The 26170-nt window shown below is 40.3% G+C and overlaps 1 protein-coding gene across 4 annotated transcripts in view; it reads left to right on the top strand.

The window, feature by feature from the left end:
• Window positions 1-18889, top strand: part of DAZAP1 (DAZ associated protein 1) — a 35458-nt gene extending 16569 nt beyond the window's left edge. For 2 of the 4 annotated variants that reach the window (XM_074939324.1, XM_074939325.1), the window contains exons 6-12: window positions 1134-1182; window positions 5935-6017; window positions 9381-9534; window positions 11175-11204; window positions 11713-11853; window positions 12849-13031; window positions 17885-18888. In XM_074939324.1, the coding sequence (XP_074795425.1) occupies window positions 1134-1182; window positions 5935-6017; window positions 9381-9534; window positions 11175-11204; window positions 11713-11853; window positions 12849-13031; window positions 17885-18057 (813 nt within the window). In that variant the 3' untranslated portion in view covers window positions 18058-18888. Of the gene's footprint in view, window positions 1-1133; window positions 1183-5934; window positions 6018-9380; window positions 9535-11174; window positions 11205-11712; window positions 11854-12848; window positions 13032-15351; window positions 15442-17884 lie in introns of all 4 variants that reach the window. The other 2 variants (XM_074939326.1, XM_074939327.1) reach the window with 2 other exon arrangements.
• Window positions 18890-26170: the final 7281 nt, after the last annotated feature.

The raw sequence follows: 26170 nt of genomic DNA on the forward strand, positions 1-26170 counted from the left end.
ACATTAATTGTGCAGTGAATTTTTATTCTGAAAAACCTGGAGGGGGTGATTAACATTGAAAATAATCAGCCCTAAAGCAGTACAGATGAACTCTGTTTAATACATGCATGTGCTCTGTATTAGTTGTACAGTATTTTGGAGACTCTGTACTTCAGAGTATTTCAAAATAAAATGGAGACATCCATTTCAGCTCCAATAAGCTTGCATTGAAACTTGCACTTAAAACATGGCTGCTACTCTGAAACCTTTAATATTTTATGGAATTTAGTCTCAATACAAATTTTTCACAATAACTCTCGAGGGCTCAGTTGGCTTTTCTGTGTAATATTTACCAGTGTTTGCCAAGGAAGCATTTTTTGAACTTTTATCCTGTTTTCCTCCAGCTTAAATGATCATAGTTCTCAAAAACTTTCAGCTTCTCTCTGCATGCGTATGTGATAACATCTCAGACTTAACACCAGTTTTGTAGTTGAGCATTATAATCACTTCCATATTTAAAACAATTAACGTGTAGAACAATCATTAGCATTACCCACTGGCATAACTTTGCTTAAACATCACAGAAATGTCTTATCTCAGGGACACCATGCTCCACGGAGAGGCATAAGCATGTGTGGAACTACATACAATACAATTCAGAAAAGCTACACAAATCCTATATTAGTCAGTAAAGTAGTTGGAATTAAGGCTACCTCGTTCAGGATGAGGGTGGAAATGTGCATGTTGTGGAAGAAAGGTAGTTGAGACTGTGAAGTAGTACTGAAAAGGGGTGTTGAATGATTTAATTGTTTCCTTATTTTTATGGTCTGGTTGGTGGGATAAACAGTTTTGCAACCGTAACACCACTTTATCAATGTTTTTGATGGGTAAATTTTGGTGCAATCCTAAATAAGCAGCAATGTGGTTATACTTTAGCTGCTAGGAACAAATGAACTCAATTAGAATTTTCATAAATGGGAAGTGTTGCTCTTTACTGGAGTTTATTTGCATGTGCTGTGACAGACAAATATTGATGGCTACATCAGACATTTAATTGTGCTTTGTGGAATGAGTGCTGGAAACCAGCCTGTTCTACTCTGCTTGTATCACTCCTCTGATAACATAGTTAGTAGAATTTCCCTTCTCTCTTCCAGGTCACTGAAGTTGTAATGATCTATGATGCAGAGAAACAGAGGCCCCGAGGTAAAGGCTGATCTAGTTTGTCCTTGAAATTTCTTCATCCTCTCCTGTAGTCAAATGGCAAACTATTTCACACCATCAAAAAACGTAGTGTTTTTTTTGTTTTTTGTTTTTTGTACATTGCCTCAGGAAAAGATTTCAGTGGACAAATATCACAAACGTAGGCTTTTCATGCACAGCTTCATTTGGTGTCTTTGTGTTTTTAAAGTCAGATGTTACATATTCATTTTTTGCTGGTTCTTTTTACTTGAATATGAACAGAATTAAACATCTGAACGAACATGTGGTTTTTAAAATAATATTGAAAACGTTCAATTAACTAATTTGCCTCAGTTTTCCCACCTCCCCCGTTTTAACATGAAGGTATGTTAAAGTCTACAGTTGCTTTGTATTCAGTTTTTTTCTTTGTGGTTCAAATTATCTCTAAACATGAGATTGGAATCAGATCCATCCATTTGTGCTTTTGTTTTGGTTAAATGTCTTCACTTGAAATTCAAGGAAAAACAATTTTCTTAAATTACATAAAATTGCCTTTGAGAAGTTGTTTATATGTTTGCAGAAACTATATGTCCCCATTCATGCTAGAATTATTATTTTTGTTCCTTAAGAAGGAAAGCAATTAATAGGCTATATGAGCGAGTCTGTAACCTTTGGTCAAAATATGAAGTAATTTTCATGTCATCCACTTTTCATTGCATCAATCATCTATTTGTTGACTATTACAGAGGCAATATTGTAAAAGTACATGAAGTTTAGTTGCACTGATCACCTTGTAGCATGTGAGACATGCTAGAGAATAGTTTGCCATCTGAACTTTCATTTCTCCTCTGACTCCATTATTAAGAACTATATTCACTTCATATTTATTAAGCTAAGTCAAGTCTTAGTTTTATTTTTAATTTAGACATACATCCTTAGTGGCATATTTAAGTGTTTCATAGTAAAGTACAGTAATGTTAAGTAAGTTTGTTTTTTTTTTCTTTGTTTTTTTTTCCTTTTTCTCTCTGTGAATTGTTTAACTGTGATTAACGATATCTCTTTAGATTTCTTCTCTCTAGGTGATAATTTATCACAGAGGTACAGGCCAGTTCCACAGTCAGAGGAAGGGCGGGCTTTGTCTTTATTGGGGTGTAAACGAAGTTTCAATATATTTGTTTTGTTTTTGCCTTGATAATAGTCTTAATCCTCTTGCAACTGATCTGTTCTCCTTAAATAGAAAACAAATTCATCCATTCAGTAAATGCTGTAGAGCATCTTATTTTAAATAGAGGCGGCAGTGGAGACCAAAATAAACACCTGATTAAAACTTGCCTGGAGTTTTAAAACTATCTTTTAGAAATTATTGCATCACCTGTATCTTTGAAATATTTATCTCAATCTTGCAACCTCTGAGCAAAAAGGACTAAAACATCACAGCTGGTTTGGATTAATGGCTCCACTGCTAAAGCTGCACTAAAAAATTGATAGAAGGCTCCCAATCCACTCACAATGTTAAAGGGTAAAGCAGAACTTTAAGACATCTGGGATGAAAGCCTACAAGTCCATCCATTTGAGGGAGTAGTTGTACCCCACAATTCTTTGATTTGTCTAATTTTTAAAAATGACTGAAATCCCTCAGTCCTATCACTGTCGAAGCTTGCTTTTGTGTTCTCCATTTCTGTATCCTCTTCATAACATAACTGCACACAGTTTCTAAACATGGCCTCCTTAATCCCACAGAAAATGTTAGAAAAATTTCCTCATGGTTTGTATTCAATGCTGCTGTTTGTACATCCAAGAATATTTTTCTCCTGCTTGGTATTTTGTTATGTAAAATGCTATTGAGCTTATACTCCTCTTGTTCTTTTGACTTATTTTAAATTTCTATGCATTAAATTGCAGGCGCCCACTTATCTGCCCATATTCTTTTCTATCCATATTATTCTGAATTTTACCTTCCTCCTTTGACTTTAGTTGTTTCTCACTTTCTACAAATCCCTTAGTGCATGTCATTTTACCAAGTCACTGAGAGAGAAAGAGATCAAAATTGGCCCTGTTACTGTCCGCTATGGCAGTCTACTGCTACTTCCTCCATCTCAGACTGCTTACAACAAGAAAATTAGGGGCCAGATCCTCAAGTGATATAAATCATGGTTGCTGTGTTGACCTCTGAGACTCTGGCCCTGGGTCTTCAATACTCAAGTCCAGTCCTTCACTTTACACACAATCCTGTCCTTTCCACATCCCATACCTACTCATGTTGTTGTGGTCTTTTGTGCAGTGCTTTATCAAGAACTTTTCTAAATTCCAAGTAAAGTAAAAGCATAGCCAACATTATTATTATTTATTTATTGTTGTTGCTTCCTAAAAGAAATAATCTGCTTTGTTTGTTGTGATCTTTGTTTTCATGCTGTTTCATTAACTAAACCAACTACGTTTCAGTAGCTCACAGGTTCTTTCTGTGTGTGTTCAGTTTCTTCGCTCTAGCTGCAGTCCAGCTTCACTGTTCTCTTTTCTTGAGTCCCCCTAGATCTCATCTTAAACACAATGTGTTAATCTGTCTAGTCCATCAGTAAACTTTTGCCTTCGAAAAAGTTAGAGCAAGTCTTCCAATAGCTATAGTTATCGGTTTTTACTACATCCTCTTAAAATTTTGTGGCCGTTCCCATCTGCTCTGGAGTTCTGTCATCTGTAATCATTCTCATTTCTTAAATACTCTTTTTATGGTATGGTGTTTGGGTCTTTAAAAAATTGTCTGTTTACCTGATACATGGCATCTGTCTACTGTCTTCGCCCAATTTTCTGTGAACAAACTTTAACGGACCATCTCAGTAGTTGGATGGGTATCATCTGTTTTTCCCTCATCTTCTGAGACGGAAAGCTATAATATTAAACTGATCTAATGCTCAATACAGACTTGAATGTGTCCTCTTTCTACTCCAGTGCTGATGAGAATTCCAGTTAACTTCAGACAAATATATTGATGAAATGCTGCTTTCAGTTTTGAGGCTGCTTTCATCATAGACCAACAAAACTTCGTTTATACTGCCAGTCTCTTGTGTGTGGGAAATGCTAAAAGTTTTTTCCTTTTATTTTAATTTTATTTTAGTGATGTCTTTTGCTCTTGTTGCTGACAGCAGAATTTGACCTGCTGGAATCTATTTTGGCCTGTATCTTTGTGTATTTTATATATAAACCTTCTCTACAATAGGCCTCTTTGGGCTTACCCAACCCAGTTGGATAAGCTTAGAGAGACACTAACTGTTATAGATACTGTATTTCTGTTTAACGCTTTAGAGCAATATATGGCTGCTGTCAGCACTAGCTGCAAAGCAAAATGCAAACCAAGGGGGAAATCTTGGGTTTCAGAAAAGCAGAAATGCACCCATATTCCATATGCTTTTGATGCTGCACCTTGTTTTGTTTTTGTTTTTTTTTTTCCTAATTTTACTGCTGTACCCCTTAGCTAATTTAAAGAATGGCAAAACTGTTATATACTGCATGTGTTCTTACCTTTCCTGGGATTTGGTTATTCCACCAGCAGTGAGTGGTTGATGGCATGACTCAGCCTTAATGTTCTGTGAAATTAACCACTACTTTTCCACTCTCTAGGCAGTGTCAGCAGCTACAGCCTAAGCGAAGTGGTTCTCAAACTGTGACTGCAGAGAGTTCTCAGCTCACATGGTGCTGGTACCTTCTCCTTTCCAGCTGCTTCTATGGGCATTGGAACCTAGCTGCCTGTAAAAGCAGCTGGATGCTAGGAGGATCCAGTTGGATTGCTGCTATAGATGAGAGGAGGAAATTAGTTGTCCTTAGGAACACCAGAGAACCGGTGGTAGAGATGTGCAGGGGAAAAGGCTACTGGGGAACATATACTGAGATTGAAGAAGAAGGGAACCAGGCAGCCAGGGGAAGGGATAGCAACAAAACAGATTGGGCAGAGGGGAATTGACAAGCAAGAGACATGAGTGTTTTTTTGTTTTTTTTTAAAGGCAACACTGGTTAGCTTAAACAGCTAAATACTTCCTGTTTGCTGTGTAGGCAACTGCTATATTTGGCACAGGAGAGCTATGATTGGAAGGGTTAATGTCCATTAAGTGCCTTCTGTGTTAAGATATAAGAAGTTTGAGAATCTCTGACCTAGGCTGTTAATTTCTGAAGCTTATCATTCATCCATGGAATGGTAAAAATTCTCATGCTTTATCAGCTACATTTCAAAAAAATTTCCTTTAAATTTGTACTGTTTTCTAAGAAAGTAAATACCCCACACACAAACACAGTTTTTTTTTGGGGGGGGGGGGGTTTACTTTGCAGCATTAGTAACTGTGACAAGTGTAAGTTTTACCTGGGTTCCTAATCCTAGGATATATTTTGGTTCAAGGATAAGAGCAAAGCTGCCTTATTTTAACCTGCTGTTCCACAAACATTGTTTTTAGAAGTTGTGGTACAGTAACATTTAGGGTGTTGTGGTAGTGTTTATCTCTCCACCCATTTTAGTGGATGGATTAGATATAAGAAACTAAACATTGATTTTAATTGTTTCAGTTTGTAATGTTGCATGTATAAAACTAAGCTGAGGCATTAATTGCCCGATAATTTATATATAAAGTACACACTACAGTTTTCTCAGAGGACTGATTTTTGAGAACTTCATAACACAAGCCTTGGTTATCTGAAGCCCCTGCTTGAACCCTTGGTCCGCCCCTAATACTGTTCATCATCCTGTTTTGTGTCACAACACCCTGCTACCTTGATTCACTCTTCGTCGTTGGCTAGGTTTTGGATTTATTACTTTCGAGGACGAACAATCAGTGGACCAGGCTGTCAACATGCATTTTCACGACATCATGGGCAAAAAAGTGTGTAGTTGTAGTTTTATTTTACCTTAAGACAAAACCAAGCCTTGGGCAATTGGCAATTTCACTGGTGAAGTAGAATCAGTAATTTGTGGGTTAAGCAGGGAGATCCCAAAAAGGTAAAGAAAATCCAAATTCAGGGCTTTGTCCATGATGATGGGGAAAGTCCCTTGAGTTTGCATAAGACAATGGATATGAGGGGAACCTCTCCTTAACTTGCTGCCTATCCCATGAGAAGGAAACAGATCTTGAAGGCCTGAGTATTTATGCAAGTTATTTAAACAGTTCAGATGAGCCCTTGACCATTATACAAGTAGCAAACTGCTCCATTTGAGCAGAATTTGTATCTGAATAAATTGACTATATGAATAGTCATGGTTTATGCACTGCTAGGTGACTGCTCACTATTTTCCTTTTCAGCAGCAGGGATAGAAGTTAGTTTTAATTCTCATATGTTTGTAAATTGAGATCCCAGTGAAATCTCTGAGCTGTCTAAGGCTTGGTTTAACATACCACTCCTTCAGATGTGCATTTAATTTTCAAATTTTGAGGCACTTTGAGGGGATCTGCCTTTATACTCTTAAACTTTAACCCCCCAAAAAAGACCATAAAACATCATGAAGGATTGGTTTTTTAAAAATTGGGTCACTTACTGTGAAACTTTGATACGAACCCACATATTCTATATAGTATTTAACCACAATGCAGTTAAGTGACCTCTGGTTGTTTCATCTTCATACTGTGTTGTCAGCACAAGGAGGTTTGATAGGTGAGGGATTCCGCCTTTCTACTCCTTTTGATTGTATTAATCAACTGTGAACATTAAGATTCACCTGTGGAAAATCTAGAAGTAGATGAATAAGTAGTTCCTGAGAGAAATTCCTAAATCTTAATTATATTGTGAATACCACAGCTTCTGAAAGGGAAATTCTGGTAAAACTGAAAATATTTCCGCTTTATACAGCTTAACCTGAATTTGAAAACACAGATGTTAGAAGGCCGTTGAAAATCTACAGTGAAAAGTACCCCAAAGAAACTTGCATCAAAACCAAAGGACTTTGTCATATTCCTTTAACTCAAACATTTTTCCATGTTGAATTTAAAAGATTTCTACAGCCTAGTAGCTCTCAGGCATTTCCTTGGCTGACACGTAATGTGTTCTTGTGGGTTAGTGCAAAATTTGCATTGTTAAATTACAATGCTCTGTACAAAGTGCTTTAAAAAGTCACTGTTAAAGTTTAACTATTTAAAGCGTTACTACCCTATTTCGATACACTGAAACTATAGTCACATTGAGAAAAAGAATGGTTTACCAATTAATACAAATGAATTATCTACGTGAACACACTTTTGACCCAAATCTTGGAAGGAGGAACGAACATAACTTTCTTACTGTGAGTAGTTGAATCAATACAGCTATTTACATGAGTAAAGTTGTGTGTTTTCAGGATTGGCACATTTATTTACTTATGTTATCCTCTGTGCATCTATTGCTTTTTCACTGATATTCCCTTAAACTTTGGAAGAACTACTTAAATTAGAGCACAGATTGCAAAGCAGTATGCCATTTATGAACAGAACCAAGGGACGCCACGGCTAGTTTTTTATGGTTCTGTAAATCTGTGGTGAGCCCCCTGTAAATCTAAAACATGCACAAATGTATGCAGTATTTTCCCAGGTTGCATGAAAGAAACCTAGGTAGTTCTTCCTCTTGTGAGTGTTTATAACTTTGGCCTTGAGCAGGTCTAGAATTCTCACCTTGATCCTAAAATTTGTGTGCATTAGGTTGTCCCAATCCCTAGTTTAGGCGTCTTAACACATCCAAATGCCAGTGTACAGGTTAATTAAATCTGCCATTTAGATAAATGTAACATTAGATAGTCCACCCCCTTCATTGATTATTAATAGACGCTTCAAGACTTTGAAATACATTTTTAATTCTCAAAAAAGAATTGCTGAAGTGAATCTGCATCCGTATGTTACTGAAAGAAAAAATTTAAAATTACGAGCAGGATTTTGCTTGTGTAAGCAGTAACCGAATTCCCTTCAGGAAAATGAGTTAAGACTCATTAATTTGAATTCTTTGAGGAATTCCCTTGGTTCCTCTCTAGCAGGGCCTTCAGCTGACAGAGGTTTGGTTACTGTCATGTATAATGTCCTTGAGGCATCTTCAGAAGAAGGGGAGGGAGGCCTTTGTCCTTGTGCTGTGCCAATTTCCTGTTTGTTCTCTAACATGAATGGTTTTAAGACATAGCAGGAAGAATACTTTTATTTTCCGTACTACTCAGGCCCATTAGCAATTGAGGTTTATTTTCTTTGTACTCTGGCATCCACTAAAATTAATCATAAAATAGAAAAAGACTTTAATTCAGCATACATGAGTGCTGAGTGTTTCATTAAATCAGAAACTGGATTTTTTGGTTAAGAGGTTTATATTGAATGTGGAGCTTATTTGAAGTAGGTCAGATGCACTTGATGCCTTGGGGCCCTAAGACATTTTATCTTTACATGAAATAAGTTAAGCACTGAGGCTTATTAACACTTTTAAAAACAGGAAGGTTTTTGTCACTGACTTAACACAGTATGAAGATTTGCTTCTTATTGACTCAACTGTCCATTTTTATTACTTGCATGTTTGTTTACTTTTTTGTTAGATGTAATGTAAGATTCTCTTATCACATCCATTCCCTCTGACATTGTTTGAGTTATTTGAGATTCTTTAAGCGTTAGCCTGGGGAAGGTAAGTCTTTATCTTCCATTAGACATTTAAATAAAACCTAAGTAAAAAACCAAACAAACGAATGTGTGTTTCTCAGGTATGAACAGAGCTGAAATTGCAGGTAGATGGGGTGGGTTTAAACTATAACTTCCAAATGAACCCCAATCATCCATAAATGTTAAAGCATTAGTACCCTTTTTCAGAGTGGACTCTTCGCTTGTAGAAAGATCTTTACTAAAATTGTTTTCTTCTTTGTAAATGTCACAGTGAACATTTAAAAAATAGTCTAAAGACTAAGTTAAAAAGATTGTGCCTATAAATTTTTAGCAAAGAGCCATTGTAAGAGGGTACTGCTGCTTTAAGATGAGCAAGCAAATGACTACTTAATATAATGGAACAGAAATTGTTTGTAGGACATGTTTTGCTTTAAATATATGTTGATATAGGACTTGTAATGTCTTACTATCGCATCTATTGTACCTGAGAAACATTTTTTAATTACTGGCCTAACTAGTTTTATAATTAAGTATTTAGACATAAGTCATAAGGTGCTAAGTGTAGTCTTAAGTGTAATTAAGGGTGTGTGTGAAGGGAAGGGGGGTGAACTAACCTACATCATCTCCTAAATGGCTAATCTATTTGTTTAGGTGGAGGTAAAACGTGCAGAACCTCGTGATAGCAAAAGCCAAACTCCAGGGCCACCAGGTGCCAGCCAGTGGGGAAGCCGGATCATGCCAAGTGCTGCCAATGGCTGGGCAGGTCAGCCCCCTCCTACCTGGCAACAAGGATACAGCCCTCAAGGTAAATTTTCTTTTGGGGGTTTCAGAGACCCAGAGTCAAAGGTGTGATTCCTGTCTTCCTTAAAACTGGCTGTGTCTTTCACTAGCCATGGTTTTGTTACTGACCACATTTAACTTGCATTATTCTTTCAAAAGGTAACATCATCTCATTAGTGATACAGATACTTCCAAGTGGAGTGAAACCATCTATGCAGTGATGTAATACAGTAGAGAATTAAAGTACTGTGCATCTGTTTTCCCCAATTCTGCTTGGGTTTTTCCTTAGTTTATTTTTTTCAGAATGATTTTTGTTACATGCTGCAGAAATCAGTGGGTCTTGCCAGCACAAGTTCTGTTTCCTCAACATCCCCCAGCCTGATTAAGTGGGGATCAGTACTGTGATTGGTGCTTCATCCATTCTGTTTAAGTGTGGGGAGCAGGAGTACCAAATCAGCATGTTCTTTTTACCTAGTAGTGGGGAGAAGTCAGGGAGAATTCCATGATTCTGCAGCTGTGGGAATGTGGGTGGCATGGGACCTGGATTAAAAATATTTATGGAACACAGATTTTCAAAGATGAAATCTGAAATGAGTTTCAAGAGAAACTACACGTGAAATATGAAGGAAAAACAGGCTATCTTTTGTCTTTGTATTTCATTACTTAGTGTAGCCTGGAAAAGTAACAAGCAGCTCTGGGGTTAATTGTTAGTGGTGATGCAGGGGAGCACTTAATGCTTATAATTTTCTTGATTTACCTTGAGCCCTTTAGGGCTGGAAGGAGCAGATGCTTGTTTTAGTTTTGAATGCCATAAAAAAAAAACCAACAAGATTTTGGAGACGGAATAAACGTGTTGAATTCATCCAAAGAATGTTTTCATGCCATATGAAGAAATGAGGTGGCATAATTGGTGGATGATTTAGTTGGGGATTGGTCCTGCTTTGAGCAGGGGGTTGGACTAGATGACCTCCTGAGGTCCCTTCCAACCCTGATATTCTATGATTCTATAATTGAGTCACATCTAACGAATATATAACCTGCCTTTCTCAGATATGAGAAATTATTACCATGGAGATAGGGGCTGGCGTCACCTTGTCCATTATGCCCCCATAGGATGGCTTACCATTTCCCCATGGTGCTTATTTACTTGAAAGCTGCAGCTGAGGCTTTGACAGTCTGCATGGTTTTGCTAATCTGCAAACTCAGATTGAGAAACTAGATCACTTTCATCTTGGTTATTTGCAGGGAAAGGTATCATTATATCCGTCTGTGGGAGGGATTATATGAAGAACTGTTAAATAAGTTAAACTTTCTGCCTTCACACTGCAGCAAATATAAAATGAGGTTCCATGAGTCTAAAACACTTGAAATAGCTGAATGATAACTCTTATCAGCATTATATTTGAAACACCTTGTATCTATAGCTTCACCTTTGTAATCCTTAGTCTTTTTAAACAATGTTATGGAATTATTTTTAACACTAGAATATGCTCTCAGTTTGAACACTGAGTGTAATTTGAGTTTTGAGACTCCTGGACACTTCTTACATTATCTCTTTAATCAATGTAGAACACTGCTTTTTTCAGAATTGCATTATATGCCATTTTTAATAGAACAGTTTCAATGTATAAGTGGATAAACTATCATTCTGTTTCATTGTTTTAGGAATGTGGGTACCAGCTGGACAGGCAATTGGTAAGTAGGGAACAAAAGTTTCATTGTTTAGTGTATTGTAAACTGTAGAAAAGGCCAACTGGTAGTGCAGATGTAAATTGCTTTTCAATGAGAATTGATGGTGGCTGTAAATTTCTCAAGTACAGTGCTTCTAGGCCAGTTTTGAAACTAACTTTTGAGTTTGTATTGGAAAAAATATGGAGTGGGGGAACTGTTCTGTTCTTAACTATTCAGTGTTGGGAATTGGAATACACCCTTTTGCTGATAATGCAATTAAATTGATACTGGCCATCAAGAAATTAAATACAAAGAAGAGAAGTGTAGAGTTATTTACAGTCAGGGTTCTCTCAGCATTTCCCAACGTTCATATCCATAGATGAGGGAGAGTTTCCCAGAGTTTGGTTCCCAGTTACAGTAACAACTTCTTTGTTCTGTTTGGGGTAATTTTGACTTTGTATTAAAAAGTTGCTGTTGCTGAGTTTAGATGAAGGCGCCGCTTGTTCTCACAACTCTGTACTGGATTTTCTAGGTGGGTATGGACCGCCTCCTCCAGGAAGAGGAGCCCCGCCTCCTCCACCACCTTTTACCTCATACATAGTTTCTACGCCTCCTGGAGGATTCCCACCTCCACAAGGGTTCCCACAGGGCTATGGCACCCCTCCACCATTTAGTAAGTGTCCTCTGTGAGTCTCGAACCAATGATGTGCCATTGAACACAAGAACGGGTCTTAGTCACTTCTGTTTGTCTTTATTTCGTGCCTTTCTGTAAATTCAGTGGAGTCATTCACATTTGATCCACCTGTGGATCCACTCAAATATTTCTGTACTGTAACTAGAAATCAGTATATTTTCAGATCCTGTTTCTTTGAATTCATCAATCTTGATCATATTAGTAATACTCAGTAATACCGTAACCTCTCAGTTTTTCGGTTTTGACTGAGGACTTTTACTTTTGACCTCTCTTTTCTAGAACTGTGGTATTCGACATAGTAATACTACATGTTGAAGACTAGAGACACAGGCTCCCTTGAAAATTCTAGCCTAAGAAATTAGGCACCCTACTCTCATTGAATTTAAATGGGATTTGGGCACCTAACTCCTTTACATTCCTTTAAAATTCCTATGCACAATTGGGTTAAAACTGGCAGAAAGATGCCCTTAATTATCCAAAGTTTCTTGAACAGCCATTATGCACCTGTTAGTTCCGATTCTTGTGCTTTGGGGAAGCAGCCTGTCCACGACTTTTCAGCCTGTGGCTTTTGGCAACTTCCTTATTTGGATGGATGAAAGGCTTTTTGGAGGGGTGTCTCACCATGCCTTTCCCTGCTCCCCCAATACACCTTTTGGTACCTGTGGCTACCTCTTCAGCTATTATTTGCTAGGTAAGATGGTTCAATTGCTGTTAAGCACATGCAGTTTGTGTAACAGGTGTAAGATTTCACATCTCTTAAATGACTTTAGTTGTGGATAGGATGACTGTCAAGAGATGGTTAAATCAATCCCTTTACTTCAGCTGCAGGCAACAAGTAATAATCTCTTTTTTATAGACACCTTACAAAGGGTTTACAACAATATGTTAAATTACTCTGAAGCCAAGTGAAAAGTCCAAGTGCTTTTGGCCTCGTAACATGTCACAGATTTTATGCTCTGCCTCTTATTTATCAGGTTTTGGATATGGTGCTCCACCTCCTCCACCTGACCAGTTTGCCCCTCCTGGAGTACCCCCTCCACCTGCCACTCCTGGGGCAACACCACTAGCTTTCCCACCGCCACCACCACCATCTCAGGCAACTCAGGACATGAGCAAACCCCCAACTGCTCAGCCAGAATTCCCTTATAGCCAGTTTGGTAAGTAACTGCATATAAAATACACTCAGAGCGGCAACCTTTCCCCTCAGCCCCAAGGTTCTGCTTTCCTTTTATTCATAATGTTTTGGTGAAAAGTCACAGTTTCCAGGAGCAGTGTATTAATGCTGACAGCATTTGTACTAATGGTGGGAATGCCAGCTACTGGCTCTCAAGGGCCCCCCAAAACATGCAGTACTCTGATATCACAGTATTGTTTCCTTCCTACCCAGCCTGAAGTATTGCCCATTTCCTGAATCACTAAATAACTGGCTCTCTAGAGATCTGTGCGGTGGTAGGCTAAGTCACCACTTGCATTCCCCCAAATGCTCGAGTTTAAACCCTTTTTTGTTCAACTAACGGTTTCACACTGCCAGGTGCTCAGTAGTTTGCTTCCTTTTCTGTTGAAATGTCTTTGGTTAACACAGTAGCAGCCAAAGGGAATTCTGGTAATCTCACCTCAAGGAAGATGCACTAGAATTGAACCAAAGCACAGTGAAAAGGGCACTGAAAATGGTTGAGTGATGGGGCTTGCATAAGAGGGTGGGCTCAGCATAGAGAATAATGATACTTAAAAGGAGTATCTAATTACTCTAGAGTAATGGGAATTGACTGAGACAAAAAACAATAAAGGGTATAGCAAAATCTGACCTGCATGCCCCTTTTGACCCTGTTTCATAAGACTTGTTGAAATTGATGCAGCTAATTTAAAACAAAAGTGGATACTTACTAGGGAAAACTTTATCAGTCTCTGGAACTCATTGCTGCAAGTAGGTGATAAAGAATGATTTAATAGGTAAGCTACAGTAAGACAAAATATGGGAAGTCAAAGTCTCGTGCTACTGGCTGAAAGATGACTATTTGTAGAGATCAGGAAGGAGTTCTTTCATTTTACCCTTGCACCCAAGCCTTCCATGAGCAGCATTGCCCAATTAGCTGGGTGGGTGTGCCGCCTTCTTGATCGCTGGCCATTGGTAACTTCTGAAGGCAGCATACCACACAAGGTGAGCCCAAGAATGTCCACTCTGTCCCTGCATTTTAACCACTTTTCCCCTGTGTTTGTGCATGCCTTACTAGTCCCATATAAAATACCTGCAGAAGCTGTTCATTACGAAATATCTGCTCCATAAAGCTCTTTGAAAGGATTTTCTGTAGTCCAAATAATCTGAAGTATAAGACTTCCGATAGGAGATCAGCTTTTCAGTTGTTCTTGACATGCATAAGGTGAGGGTGTTAGTTATGATGGGTTTAGTTAGAGATGTTTTTAAGCTTATGTCACAGACACAGTAGCTGGGATCGAAAATTCCCCCAATTTGACTTCAGGTGGAAGATTTTCTTGTCTTGTCGGAAACGTGCCTTTGTTACATATGAGGGGAAACTTCTACTGATTAGAATCAAAACTGATGCATACAAATTTATCTTGTCTCAGACTTGGTAGCCAGGTCTTTTAATACCAATAATTAAAATGGATCCAAACAGCAAAGGCGTAATTGATTTATATATAAACTTTCCATACAGGGAATTCTGCTCTAAAGTTCCTGTTGCAAGACTTTTATGTAGTAACCTCCAATTATCATTTAAAAAACCTCACCACTCAGTTTAATTGCCTGACTTTCAAAACAATGTTGTGAGGGATAGTTGGGGTGTCTGGTGTAAGGAATATGTAGTACCAGCTGCATCTTGTATAAATCTTGGAGACATTTTTCCCCCCAGCGAGTATCTGAAATGCTGGTTATAGTTAGTCCTTAGGGGTTAATGAATTTTTTGGGAGGAGGAAGAGGGTTAGATAATGTTGTTAAATGCATTAGTGGGATTAATCTCTCTCACCCCAAAATTCATGCCAGAAAGCAAACTACTTCTGTGCAAGACTGCACTCTCACAATATATGTACACAGCATTAGAAGTGTTCAACTTAGTGTATTACCACCCAAGTCAATAACCTCTTCATGTTTATAAAGCTATGTTTAAGATCTTTTTAACCTCTTTAAGATCTTTTGAACTTCATGTGTCATTTGCAATTCAGCTAGCAGCATTGGTATACAAAAGGCAGTTAACAAGTTTTTCATGTTTTCACTTAAATGCATAGAGTTTATAGACTTTAAAGAGGCATCAAAGTATTTAATCATTTTGGCATTTACAGATTAATCCTGGCTTCACAGCATCATAAATGCTGCTATGTTTACAGCTGAGATAAATGTAAACACTCTAGTAAATTAAACTCTAACAAGGGTGTGTCTCCCTCACCCCCCCCAAAAAAAATAATTATATCTCTGTACAGGGCTGTCTTGGGGTTAGTCACCCTGGTCTCCTCATTTCTTACTAGGGCTGGGTACCTATTCTCAAGACCCTTCAGGCTACGCGCCAATACTTTGTTTACACTCTTATGGTCAGGCTGAGCAGTGATATATCCTAGGTAGGTGGAGCCTATTTACAACCAATGCTCTTACTTTATCTGCATTTGGGAAATTAACTTTTGTTTCTTGCAGGGTCTCTTCTCTTTGAGGGTGGGTGAGATAAGTATGGTGGCTTGGAAATGTTTGCTTTTTACAGTTCAAGGATAATCTAGTTTAAATATCTGTTAGTTGGCATAAGTAAAAACGCGTCGTTGGAATATGGCTGCGCTGCTGTTCGCTTTCCCAAGATCTTGCATTGGCAAGACATAAATTGTCTTGTGTAAGCAAATTGTATTTAGTTACCCTAAGCAATAGAGTCAATATCCCCTGCTACTGTTGACACGACTGACTTAGAATCCAGGTCACTCGGGAGCAGTGAATCAGCTGTGTGTCACTTTTGGAAGTGACAATGCAGACCAATGGTGGGATAGTTTGCTAGAGGAGAGAACAGTGCCCCAAAAAAAAACAGCTGTTGGTTTGACTGCTGGATTCCTTTGTGGCCAACAAACCAGCAGAGCTCTGGTTTTCTTAACTCTTCACTGCAAGCCACAGTGCTGCTGAGAGTAACGTGATTATCTTCACTCCGAACCCCAACCCTTGGCATTAAATTAATGCGTTTAAGATTGCCTACTGATCTTTGTGTCAAAAATGGCTGAATTAGCAGCTTGAGAAATCTTCAAACGGGGAAGCCCATGGTAGTACTGTTGGGTTCATTAGTGGTAGTAAGTCCTGTGAGACAGGCAGAGCTTGAAATTGAAATACTGAAGAGATGCCAAGAGACTGTTGCTTTGGATTAGCAAAGTTAAACCTGCTTTAACCCTGTGCAGAAAAAAATTTGATTCACAGAGATCCACTGAGTAATTACAGGATTCTTAACAGGGCTGTCTTGCATAGTGGAATTTCACGTTGATGCCATTGTAGTGAGTGACAGTTGTATTTTAATCACTAGAAAGATTGTTAGATTTCTTAACTTCTTTTAGTAAGTTACTGTTAATACACATCCATTTGCCTTCCAGGAATTTAGTTTTTTCCTCCAAATTGAAAGGTGGTCTCTGTCTCCTCTGTCATCCTGCTTACTCTAAACCTGTTGCTCCAAAATCTCTGACCTCTGCTCCAGATTATGTTGCAGAATGGAGGTTACAATCTCATTGACAAGGCTGGAGGAAGATTTGGTAGGAGGTAGAAGTCTCCTGATTCCGTAGTTACCTGTATGATCTCTTCAGAGAAAGGAAGCTAGTTGTTACATAGTCAGAAAGATACTGATTTACAGAATAAATGAGCATAAAGTTCACGGAGGGACAGCTCACTTTTAGTTTTAAAATGAGTAAGTCTGGTGAAACAGTTTAGACTAACTCAGTGGTTGTGTTAGCATGAGTAGCAAGGGTGCACAGAAGGGATGGCTATTCCAATATAACTATTTATCTGTTGCTTCTGTGTTTTTGCTACATTGGAAATATAGTCTGCCTGCTTAAGTTATGTGGGAAGCTGATGATAAAATGGCTTTTGCTATTCTTTTGAGCTGTCTTTGAGAAGAAACTTGCCACACCATTTGCTTATTTCAGCTGGTTCTGTGCAACGAGTTAACGGCAGGGTAGGGTGTTGGATCTGGATGGCAATTAGCTGAAGTCCCTTTTTAACCACATAATGTGGGCAGTAGAAGCAATAACAAGCTTCCTGATTCTGGCCTGTGGATTTGATGGAAGTTTATGGGAATCCAGTCACCACATCCTTTGAAAGGGACACTGTCAACTTGGGTTTTTTAATTCACAATTTCAGAAAATTCCAGTTTCTGATGCAACCGTCGTCTTAAAAACAATACATTCAGAGCCTAGTATTTAAAACTCCTTTTTAAAGCAATTTCCTAGGGTTATCTTATAGGGTTCTTTTCAGCAAAGGAAAACTTGACTATACACAGGAAACTAAAATTGGCTGAACACAAAATAAACTGAAAATCACAATCTTTCACTAACTCCTTTCAGTTAGAAACATCAGCTATAGTAACTATCAGCTTTTCAGACAGATGTTTCCCCATTAATTTTCTCTACCTCTGCTGAAACTGACAGAATGCTAGTTTTGCTAATATGAACACTTATCCATTATGGACTAATAGATACTACCAACCCACTTTACATAAGCCTCTGAACAGCAGTAGCATGACATTTTGGTCACCACCAGCCTGGGTAAGATTTGATAGGGAGTGAAAAGCACTATCTCCAATTAGGCATTCAGTCCCCCCTCCTCTCTGCCTTTTATCATTACCTGTATTTTCTACATGTAAATCCAAATAACTTGGTCAAATGTAAAAGCAACTATCATCTGGGTGTTAGATCAGCACATCACTGTGTGTTCATAGGGCTGTGCATTGGTATGTGTGGCATCAGTTTTCAGTTGGTGCTGCGCCTCTATCTTTGAGCTTGTGGACTGTAATAGAAGCTTACTGCAGACTTTTCCTCTTCTTCCCAGGTTATGGACAAGACTTGAGTGGTTTTGGACAAGGTTTCTCCGACCCTAGCCAGCAGCCCCCCTCCTATGGAGGCCCCTCAGTGCCACCATCAAGTGGCCCACCTGCAGGAGGAAGTGGTTTTGGACGAGGACAGAACCATAATGTGCAAGGATTTCACCCCTACAGACGCTAGCACATGCTGGCAATCAGGGAATCCTGTCCACAGTGGGATATCTGGTAGCAGCTGAAGCCGGGAATCCCAGACTTCTGAACTTGTGACAATCACATACTTGATGGAGGAAAAATCTAACAACATTGGGGGAGGGGAATGGGAGAGGGGATGGCTTTTGAAGGCAACGCTGTGGGTGTTTGGACTGCAGGTTTTAAATATATTCCTTTCTCTAACCCATCAGCACAAATAAAGAAAATGTCACTGGTTCAAACTACAGGGTTTTAAAAATGTCTTCAGCTTTAATTCAAAACTTCAGGTTTCTTTTTTTGAAATTATTTTTCCTGAGCCTTTGTTTTACCGTATATTGTAAACTTTTATGTTTAAAGAAAAATATATACATTTACAGATTGTGAAATTTTTAAGAGAAATTTTCTACTATGTATGCTGGCTTATTTTTTAATTTAAAACAGGGTTTCCGTTAGCAATGTTGGAAGTGATGGTCAGTTTCAACCCCTTTACTTCAAACATAGTGGTGGGGCAGTTGGTCCAGAAACTCTGGGAGTTAGAAGAAGAAATCTACTGAGTGTATTTTGCTTTTGTTACCTGACAGTATAGAACTGGTAACAATGCAGGTGCAGACTTGTTGATGCACAGAGTCACTTATGAAGTACAGCATTTAGATCTGTGCTTCAAACTCTTTAAAATCCTCTGTGGATTTCATTAGGGGTTAACGGAGGCCTTGTTAAGATGTAGATTTCCCTCAGGCAAAAGGTTTAGGTGCATTTTGCACTAACCAGTGATTACCCCTGGTTTGAATAAAGAGAAGTACATTTGGATTAGAAACATAAGCCTGTCTCCATTTTTTTTTTTTCTTACAAATTTTTCCATGTGAATTGGGTTCTCATGAAAGTTGCCATATTGACAGCCCTGGAAAAGAAATCCTTGTGGGTAGAGCGTCAGTGCACCCTTACCCACACTTTTTGCCCTGTGCCTCAACCAGGATCTTTAGGTACTGCCTAGAAGTGAAAGCATAATGCGCTCTTCATGCCCTTTTAGCCCTTAATATAAGTGATATGATTGGATTGATGTAGGATCTGGACTGAGACCATTCAATTAATTTCATAGGCTACTGAAGAACCTCAGTAGCTTTAAGAAAAGGAGTACGTGTGGCACCTTAGAGACTAATAAATTTATTTGAGCATAAGCTTTCGTGAGCTACAGCTCACTTCATCGGATGCATAAAGTGGAAAATGCAGTGAGGATGTTTTATACACACAGACCATGAAAAAATGGGTGTTTATCACTTCAAAAGGTTTTCTCTCCCCACCCCACTCTCCTGCTGGTAATAGCTTATCTAAAGTGATCACTCTCCTTACAATGTGTATGATAATCAAGGTGGGCCATTTCCAGCACAAATCCAGGGTTTAACAATCCGATGAAGTGAGCTGTAGCTCACAAAAGCTTATGCTCAAATAAATTGGTTAGTCTCTAAGGTGCCACAAGTATTCCTTTTCTTTTTGCGAATACAGACTAACACGGCTGCTACTCTGAAACCTGTCAGTAGCTTTAGGTCCATACCAGACTGATCTCGAGTTGAACTGGTAATCTACAGTTGAAAGACTCAATGTACCATTATGAGTCTCCAAAACCCTCTTCTGTCTCTTACATGTGCATGACTATAAGCAGGAATTGATGCATTACGGAGCACTAGCACGTTAAATCAGTGATCTGCTTTAGTCTAGAATTAAAGATGGGTTAAGTTTCAAGATTAACAGGCTGCAAAGTAATCTTAAATCCTAAATGTAGCATGTAAACATATTCAAGCTCTCAATTTAAGAGGTGAGGTCAAAGTACATAAATGTCTAACAGAAGAATATATCCATCTCAAAGAAGAGGGTGGGACTAACTCCTCTGAGATTTGGCATTCAGTTATATATAAAATATATATAAAAACAGTGGCAATATATATATTGCACTGTTCTCTGGAGTATCCTTTTAATTTCCCATGTGTCCTCATACAAGTCCAGGTAGTGTTACCTCCCCATATCAAGGATCTGATCTATGAAAAAATCCTTCACTGCATAATTCCTCTGGAATCAGCTTTGTGCTGGTTTGAGCAGTGATAGAGGATTAAACTCCAATTGGTTGCAAATTGCTATGTGAGCTAGCTGCTTTATTCAAGAAAGTGCTTCAGGGGCAGGTCTTAGGGAGCTAATGAACTGTGTTATCACCTTCACAGAGCTGGGTTCATATTTGGTTCAGAGTGCAAACTAAACTAGTTTGAACTTGTAGGCTTGCGTGACACTTCATCAACACGTCCAAAATATACCACAAATCTACTCCTACATCAGCCACTCCCACTATGCCCAGATCCTCTCCAAACCCATTCACTGGCTTCCCCTGAACCTCTGTGTCACATTTAAGCTCCTTGTTCTTACCTTCAAACCCCTGCATAACTTGGCTTCTACCTACCTCACTGCAAGTAACTAAACAGCCCCATCTTGCTTTTTCTTTCTTCCACGCAGCCTCCTGTTCTGAGGAGCTCCCTCCAACCTGAATTTTCAGTGCCTCTGCTAAGTCCTGTAAACACTTTATTTGGCCTGTAAATCTTAGTGTTAAAACACAGAACTAACCTTGCAGCACCAGCACTGCTCTGTTGCTACTTGATGTCCTTCAACCTTCCATCTTTTGTCTGCTGATTGTGTAGATTGCGAAGCCGGGGCTGGGTCCCTTGTCTTTGCATGTCTAGTTCCAACTTGTTTTTAGCGTTGTCACCATTTGTACTGCAGAGACAACTGGCACATCTGGGGAAGGCTATGGGTCAGAATTTTAGAGACTGGGTGAATTAGGTGCAAGCTTCCGAACACAAGTTAATATAGTTCTATTAATGCTGGAAAATTCCACTTGCAGCATTTCACATCTCTGCTGCTACCTGCTATATGAGAGTTATGCTTGTAATCTCAGTACAAATATAACAAACTCTATGACACTTACGTAGGGAGGAGACAGTTCAAGGAAATCAGACTAAGCCCTTGTGTGTGTCTGTGTTTAATTTGGATGCTAGCACTGCCCTCTGATCCCATCTTTAAATGTCACTTGACCATAACTCAACTTGACCATAACCCTTTAAAAAAAAAAAAAAAAAAAAAAAAGAAGCTAAATTCTGGATTGTCTTTGCATTGTTTGAACACTCAGCCTTTCTGCTTCTTGCACCCAACCACTGCTTCTTGTTCTCCAGCCTCAATTGTTCCTCTGATACTCCTAGGCTCTGAATCAAGAGTCCACTAGCTTCTGCTAACTCCAGGCCTGGCACTTAGTCGAGCGTTGATAATTCTGGGGTAGAGTTAGCTTTTTTCTTTTTTTTAAATGGGTGAGGCAAGCAGAAAAAAGCTAAACTGGGATTTTAAATGGTAGGATAGATGCAGAGTGAACAGAGACTCTCCTAGTTGAATAGATAATGCATAGAGAGGTTAACCCCGATTTCTGCCCTCTCCAGAGAAGAATGGTGGTTGTAGCCCCCTCTGCACCTTCTGCTGAGCCCCCAGTTTTGCAAAAGGAAAAACTGGAGTGACCATGTGAAGCAGGTTCCAGTGCAATTTCTGGCTGTTCTTGGGGCTGGTAAATTAGTTTCTATAGTGGGTTAATTTACACTGATTCTCAGTGCTAAAGCATGGCCTCTGGATGTTAAACAGCTTGTGTTTGTATTGTCCAATCACTGTTAAATGGGGAGTGAAAGCAGATCTTGCAGTGGCACTGTGCTCCTGTTGTGTTAGTGTCACAAATGCCACCTCAGCAGCAAGGCAGGCACTGGCAGAAGAGGAACCGCAAAGCTTAAAGCAAAATTTGCATTGTGGCCAGCAATCTGCTCGCTTTCCGCTGCCGGCGTACGGTGGGGAGATGGTGCAGAAGTAGCTCTTTAGTTTTTTAAATGTCAAAGTTTGAATGCTGAATGCACCTCTAATGACCCAGTTACTCAAGTATTCTGTGAACGTAGACATATTTGTTAGTTCTCCTGGTCATGTATAAAGAAATACTCAAGAGACCTAAATTTTCCAGAATGACTAGTGATTTTGGGTGTCCAATTTGAGATCCTTTACATGGGCATGATATTTCAGAGGGGTGGCTTACTCTTTTAAAATCTTGGCTATTACTTGCAGTGAACAGCACTCTTCCTTCCCTGTGTTAACTCCTTCAATGACTCAAGTTTAGTAAAAACGTCATGGGTCTTGATTCACTGTTAGCCTGGTCCTTGCGCAGGAAAATATTTCCAAATCAGAATGGAAGGATTTTACATTTGGTCATTTAAACCAAAGCAAAGAGTAAAATCCTAGGAGTCTGACTTGAAAGCATTGTACGCTCATGTTGCAGTCAGTTACACCAATGCAACAAGGGGCAGGATAATGGAGAATATCTTAACTCTTCTTTATTTATGCTTTTCATCTTGTATTTCGTGCAGCTTGAATGTTCAAGCTTGACTGGATGTGTTGAATTTCTAGACCGGGTTTGCTTTTCAGTTCTCCTGCACTTCAGCTGTTTGGAATTGCAACATGGCAGGGGAATGTTTTAAATGGTTGCACAGGTTTTGTTTAATAAACCATTAAATCTGTTTGAAGTGCAACTGTGCCCAGCAACAGAAACTGAATCAACCCGTGCTAAGAGCTGAGCCAGCATTTGTCGGCAACACCTTGGCCTAACACTTTTGTGTGAATCATCTCACAAAGCATAGCGGGCTGGAGGCTCTCCAAATTCTGTGAGCAAGAGAGAAATGCCCCAGCGATGGTATTGGAGGAACAGTTCTATTAGGAAATCTGATCTTGGGCATGTCTTCACTGCACTTAACGCAGGGGTTTGGCAGTTGGGTCTAGACTAGTGAAAGCCCTATCTGACTTCTGGGGACATGTCCCATAGTTCTTTGTGCTGCTGCAGCAGTAAACTGAGATGCTTTGTGATTCTTCCCCAGTGAATTGCAGGGGACGCTCTTGTCTGTTCTGGGCACGTGGAGGGAATTGTGGGAAGGCATTGGAGGACTATCCGTACTTGAGTGATCTGGCCTCATCCAAACTAAAAGTGGGTGAGGACCAATCTGAGTGAAAGCAGCACCCAAGTTCTAATCCATGTCCCCAGCTAGCGTGGGTTCAGAGCACCACTAAACTCAGGTGAGAGGGTGTTGTGTGTGGATTGGAGAGGGCTTAGGGGCAACACCTGAGTAAGAACCCAGGTTAACTCTGACTTGAAGACATACCTCATGTGTGAGACAAATTTATGTACATCTGTGTCTCTGCTCCCTAGATGAGTGGAAAAAGGACAGACAGTTTTATGGTGCCACCGCTGGGAAGCAAGGAGGCAGCAGTTCTGAAACCCATATAAATCTCAGCCTTGATGCCTCCCTTAGGTTTTCTTTGCCACCTCATCTTGGAAGCACAGAGGCATTGCCTCATCTTTCCTGCTCTCTCCCTCCATCTGGACTAAGGAAGGACTAGGAGACAAGAAAAAAAGAAGAGTAAGGAGAGAAGCCAGAGGCCTGAGATTTCTGCTTCAGCCCAGGGGAGAGGATAAAAAGCAAAGCTCCTAGCTCTGAAGCGGAGCATCCTTCATAGGGGTCTCAGCTGGGGCCAGCCATTTAATCAGACATGCTTCCCACCTGAAAATGGCCAAGTGGTCTCCTACTTCTGAAAGGTGGTTACTTGCGTACCTGAGACTAGCACCCTGCCTAAGCCTTCTGCTTTGCTTCATAGCCTACTCAGCTATGCAGCAGCTTCTCTGCCTCCACCTGGACCTCATGTCTTGTTCTGGTAAGTCCTGCACTGGTGGGGATTTCTTTTGCCTGCCCGCAAATAGCCTCTTGCCCTTTCTCAGTGGGGATTCCCCTCAACCATCTGCTCCTCATCACCTGCTTTTGCTCCAATTTCTGTAGCCTCTTCATCTTCCTGGGATTCCATCCGCTCCTTGTCACCCTCCCAAAACTCACCCCTGTCCAGGCAGCTATGTGGTTGGTGTGTAAGCATAAGGACTCAAAATCACCTGACAGCCTTGCTCCCAGCCCCTGGCATAGAGAGCAAATTGTAGGCATAGCCAGTGTGTACTGTGATTATGACTATTTGCTGCTTCCCAGGGCCTAGAGGGAGCTATGAAAAGCAGAGCATAAATTAGAGCAGCCCTGAGGCTGATCTAACTTACACCAAGGGGGCAGGCAGGGCCTCAGGGTACTCAGAACACGGGGAGACCACAGGTGACACAGTCCCTCTTCCCTTCATATCCCCAAGTACAGGAATGGAGTAATTGAGAATTGGTCCCATTGTGCTATGTTAGATCACTCAAGTTTTATTGAGCCACTGTCATTCAAAATGAAACTCAAATAGCCTTCTGTAATTTTCTTTTTTATCTTAAAATGAATTTGGTTAATAACGCTCACAAGGACTCAAATCTATATTCTAGCCAAACAACTAGAATCAAACAGGGATTTTTTTTCTGTGAGAAATGTTGATGAAAATGGAGGGAAACAGTTTTTATTTTTCTCAAACTTTTTCAGCTTTTCTTTGAACAAACAAATTGAAACCTGAACAGTTTTCCGTTTTAAACTATTTTTTCCTCCAAAAATTGTAATTTGACAGAAATGGATGCTTTCCCATGAAAATTTCCATTTAGCCAGTAAGGCATTTTTCTGTTAAAAAATGCTTTTTAATAGAAAAATTTTGATCAGCTCTTAACCCAACTTATGCAAAGCATGGGCCGGGTAAATGGTTTGTAGAAACTGCTTAGCCAATACCTAATTCCATACTACTTTTGCCCTCATTCTCACACTTAACTTTATCATTCAGGTTTTACAACACCCAAAAAGCATTGGTTCCTGATCTCAGTCTCATATTGTTGGACATTTCCCCATCCCCTTCCCAAGTTGATGGGGAGTGGTTCCAATATTTGTTTCTGGTGTGGGCACATGTCTGATCTAAAGTATCTTCTGTGCCACAGGATCCCCAAGCACCATTGAATTGCAGCTATCTCTGGGGTGGGTGAAAGGCAACAGCCAGGACTGGCCTACAGTCCAGGGGAGTCTCCTAAAACTTGGGAAATGCCTACTTTGAAACCCACTTCCAGCAAAAAGCCCGTAAGGTTTGGGCCAGGATCTGTGGGGGCCTAGGGCTGGCCTAGGTGGGTGAATACTTGGCAGGTGGCAGCTACCTCGGGCGTGATGGATTGTAGGTGGGGTGTGAAGAGCCAGCGCACAGCCCCTACCTCCAGGGAGTGGACAGATGGCAGACCTCTCAAGCGTGTTTGCTTGGATTGAGGACAAGGGGTCAAACATCCCCAGCATGGAATTGTGGCTGGTGGGGCATCTACTTCTGGGGCAGAAGCCAGGCAGGTATGGTGGTGGGACAGAGCACCAGGAAGCAGTCAGGGGGATTGGGAGACCTGTTGTTACCCGCTGTGGTAGGTCAAGCTGGATGAGGACCTGCATGTGGGTGGGGCATGCCACAGGGGCCTGGGCATCTACCCAGAGTAGGTGCCCAGGGTAGCCACCTTGGGAAGTAGCCTATGCCACCTGGGGGCTGTGCTCAGCTGGGGCTAGGCGGGTGCCCAGAGGGGACTGGGGTAAGCGGGTGCCTGGAGTAGGGTGGAGGAATAAGTAGGGTTGCCAACAGTCCCTTATTTTTTCATATCTGTGCTGAGTGCTGCAAGAAATACACAGGTAGCTGAATGCTGGTTGTGATCGGGGGTTGGACTAGATGACCTCCTGAGGTCCCTTCCAACCCTGATATTCTATGATTGGTAATAATAATTAATAAATATTGGGGGGAGGAGGAGTGGGGCAGGGGTACTAAGAAAACAGCCCCCAGCATTGACAACCCTAGGAATAAGTGTGGGAAGGGGGAGAGGGCAGAGGAGATGGGGGGCCAGCGCAGGTCAGACCTTAGGGTTTTTGGGTAGGCCTGGGGTAGGGTGCCCTAGAAATGGACAGGTGAGCCATGAAGCTGCTGGCACCCCACGTGCTGCGCCAGCAGGGATGAGTGAGACTCTAATACCGCTTCCCTCCTCCCCCCGCCCACTTCCCTTTTTTTTTAGCGGCGGCCCCTTTAAATCTCAGTGAGGGCGGAAATGCTGCGCTGAAGCCGTAGTGGGCGTGGCCTGCCCCTTG

The sequence above is a fragment of the Natator depressus genome, chromosome 25, assembly GCF_965152275.1.
Source record: "Natator depressus isolate rNatDep1 chromosome 25, rNatDep2.hap1, whole genome shotgun sequence".
In the NCBI taxonomy this organism is placed as follows: Eukaryota; Metazoa; Chordata; order Testudines; family Cheloniidae; genus Natator; species Natator depressus.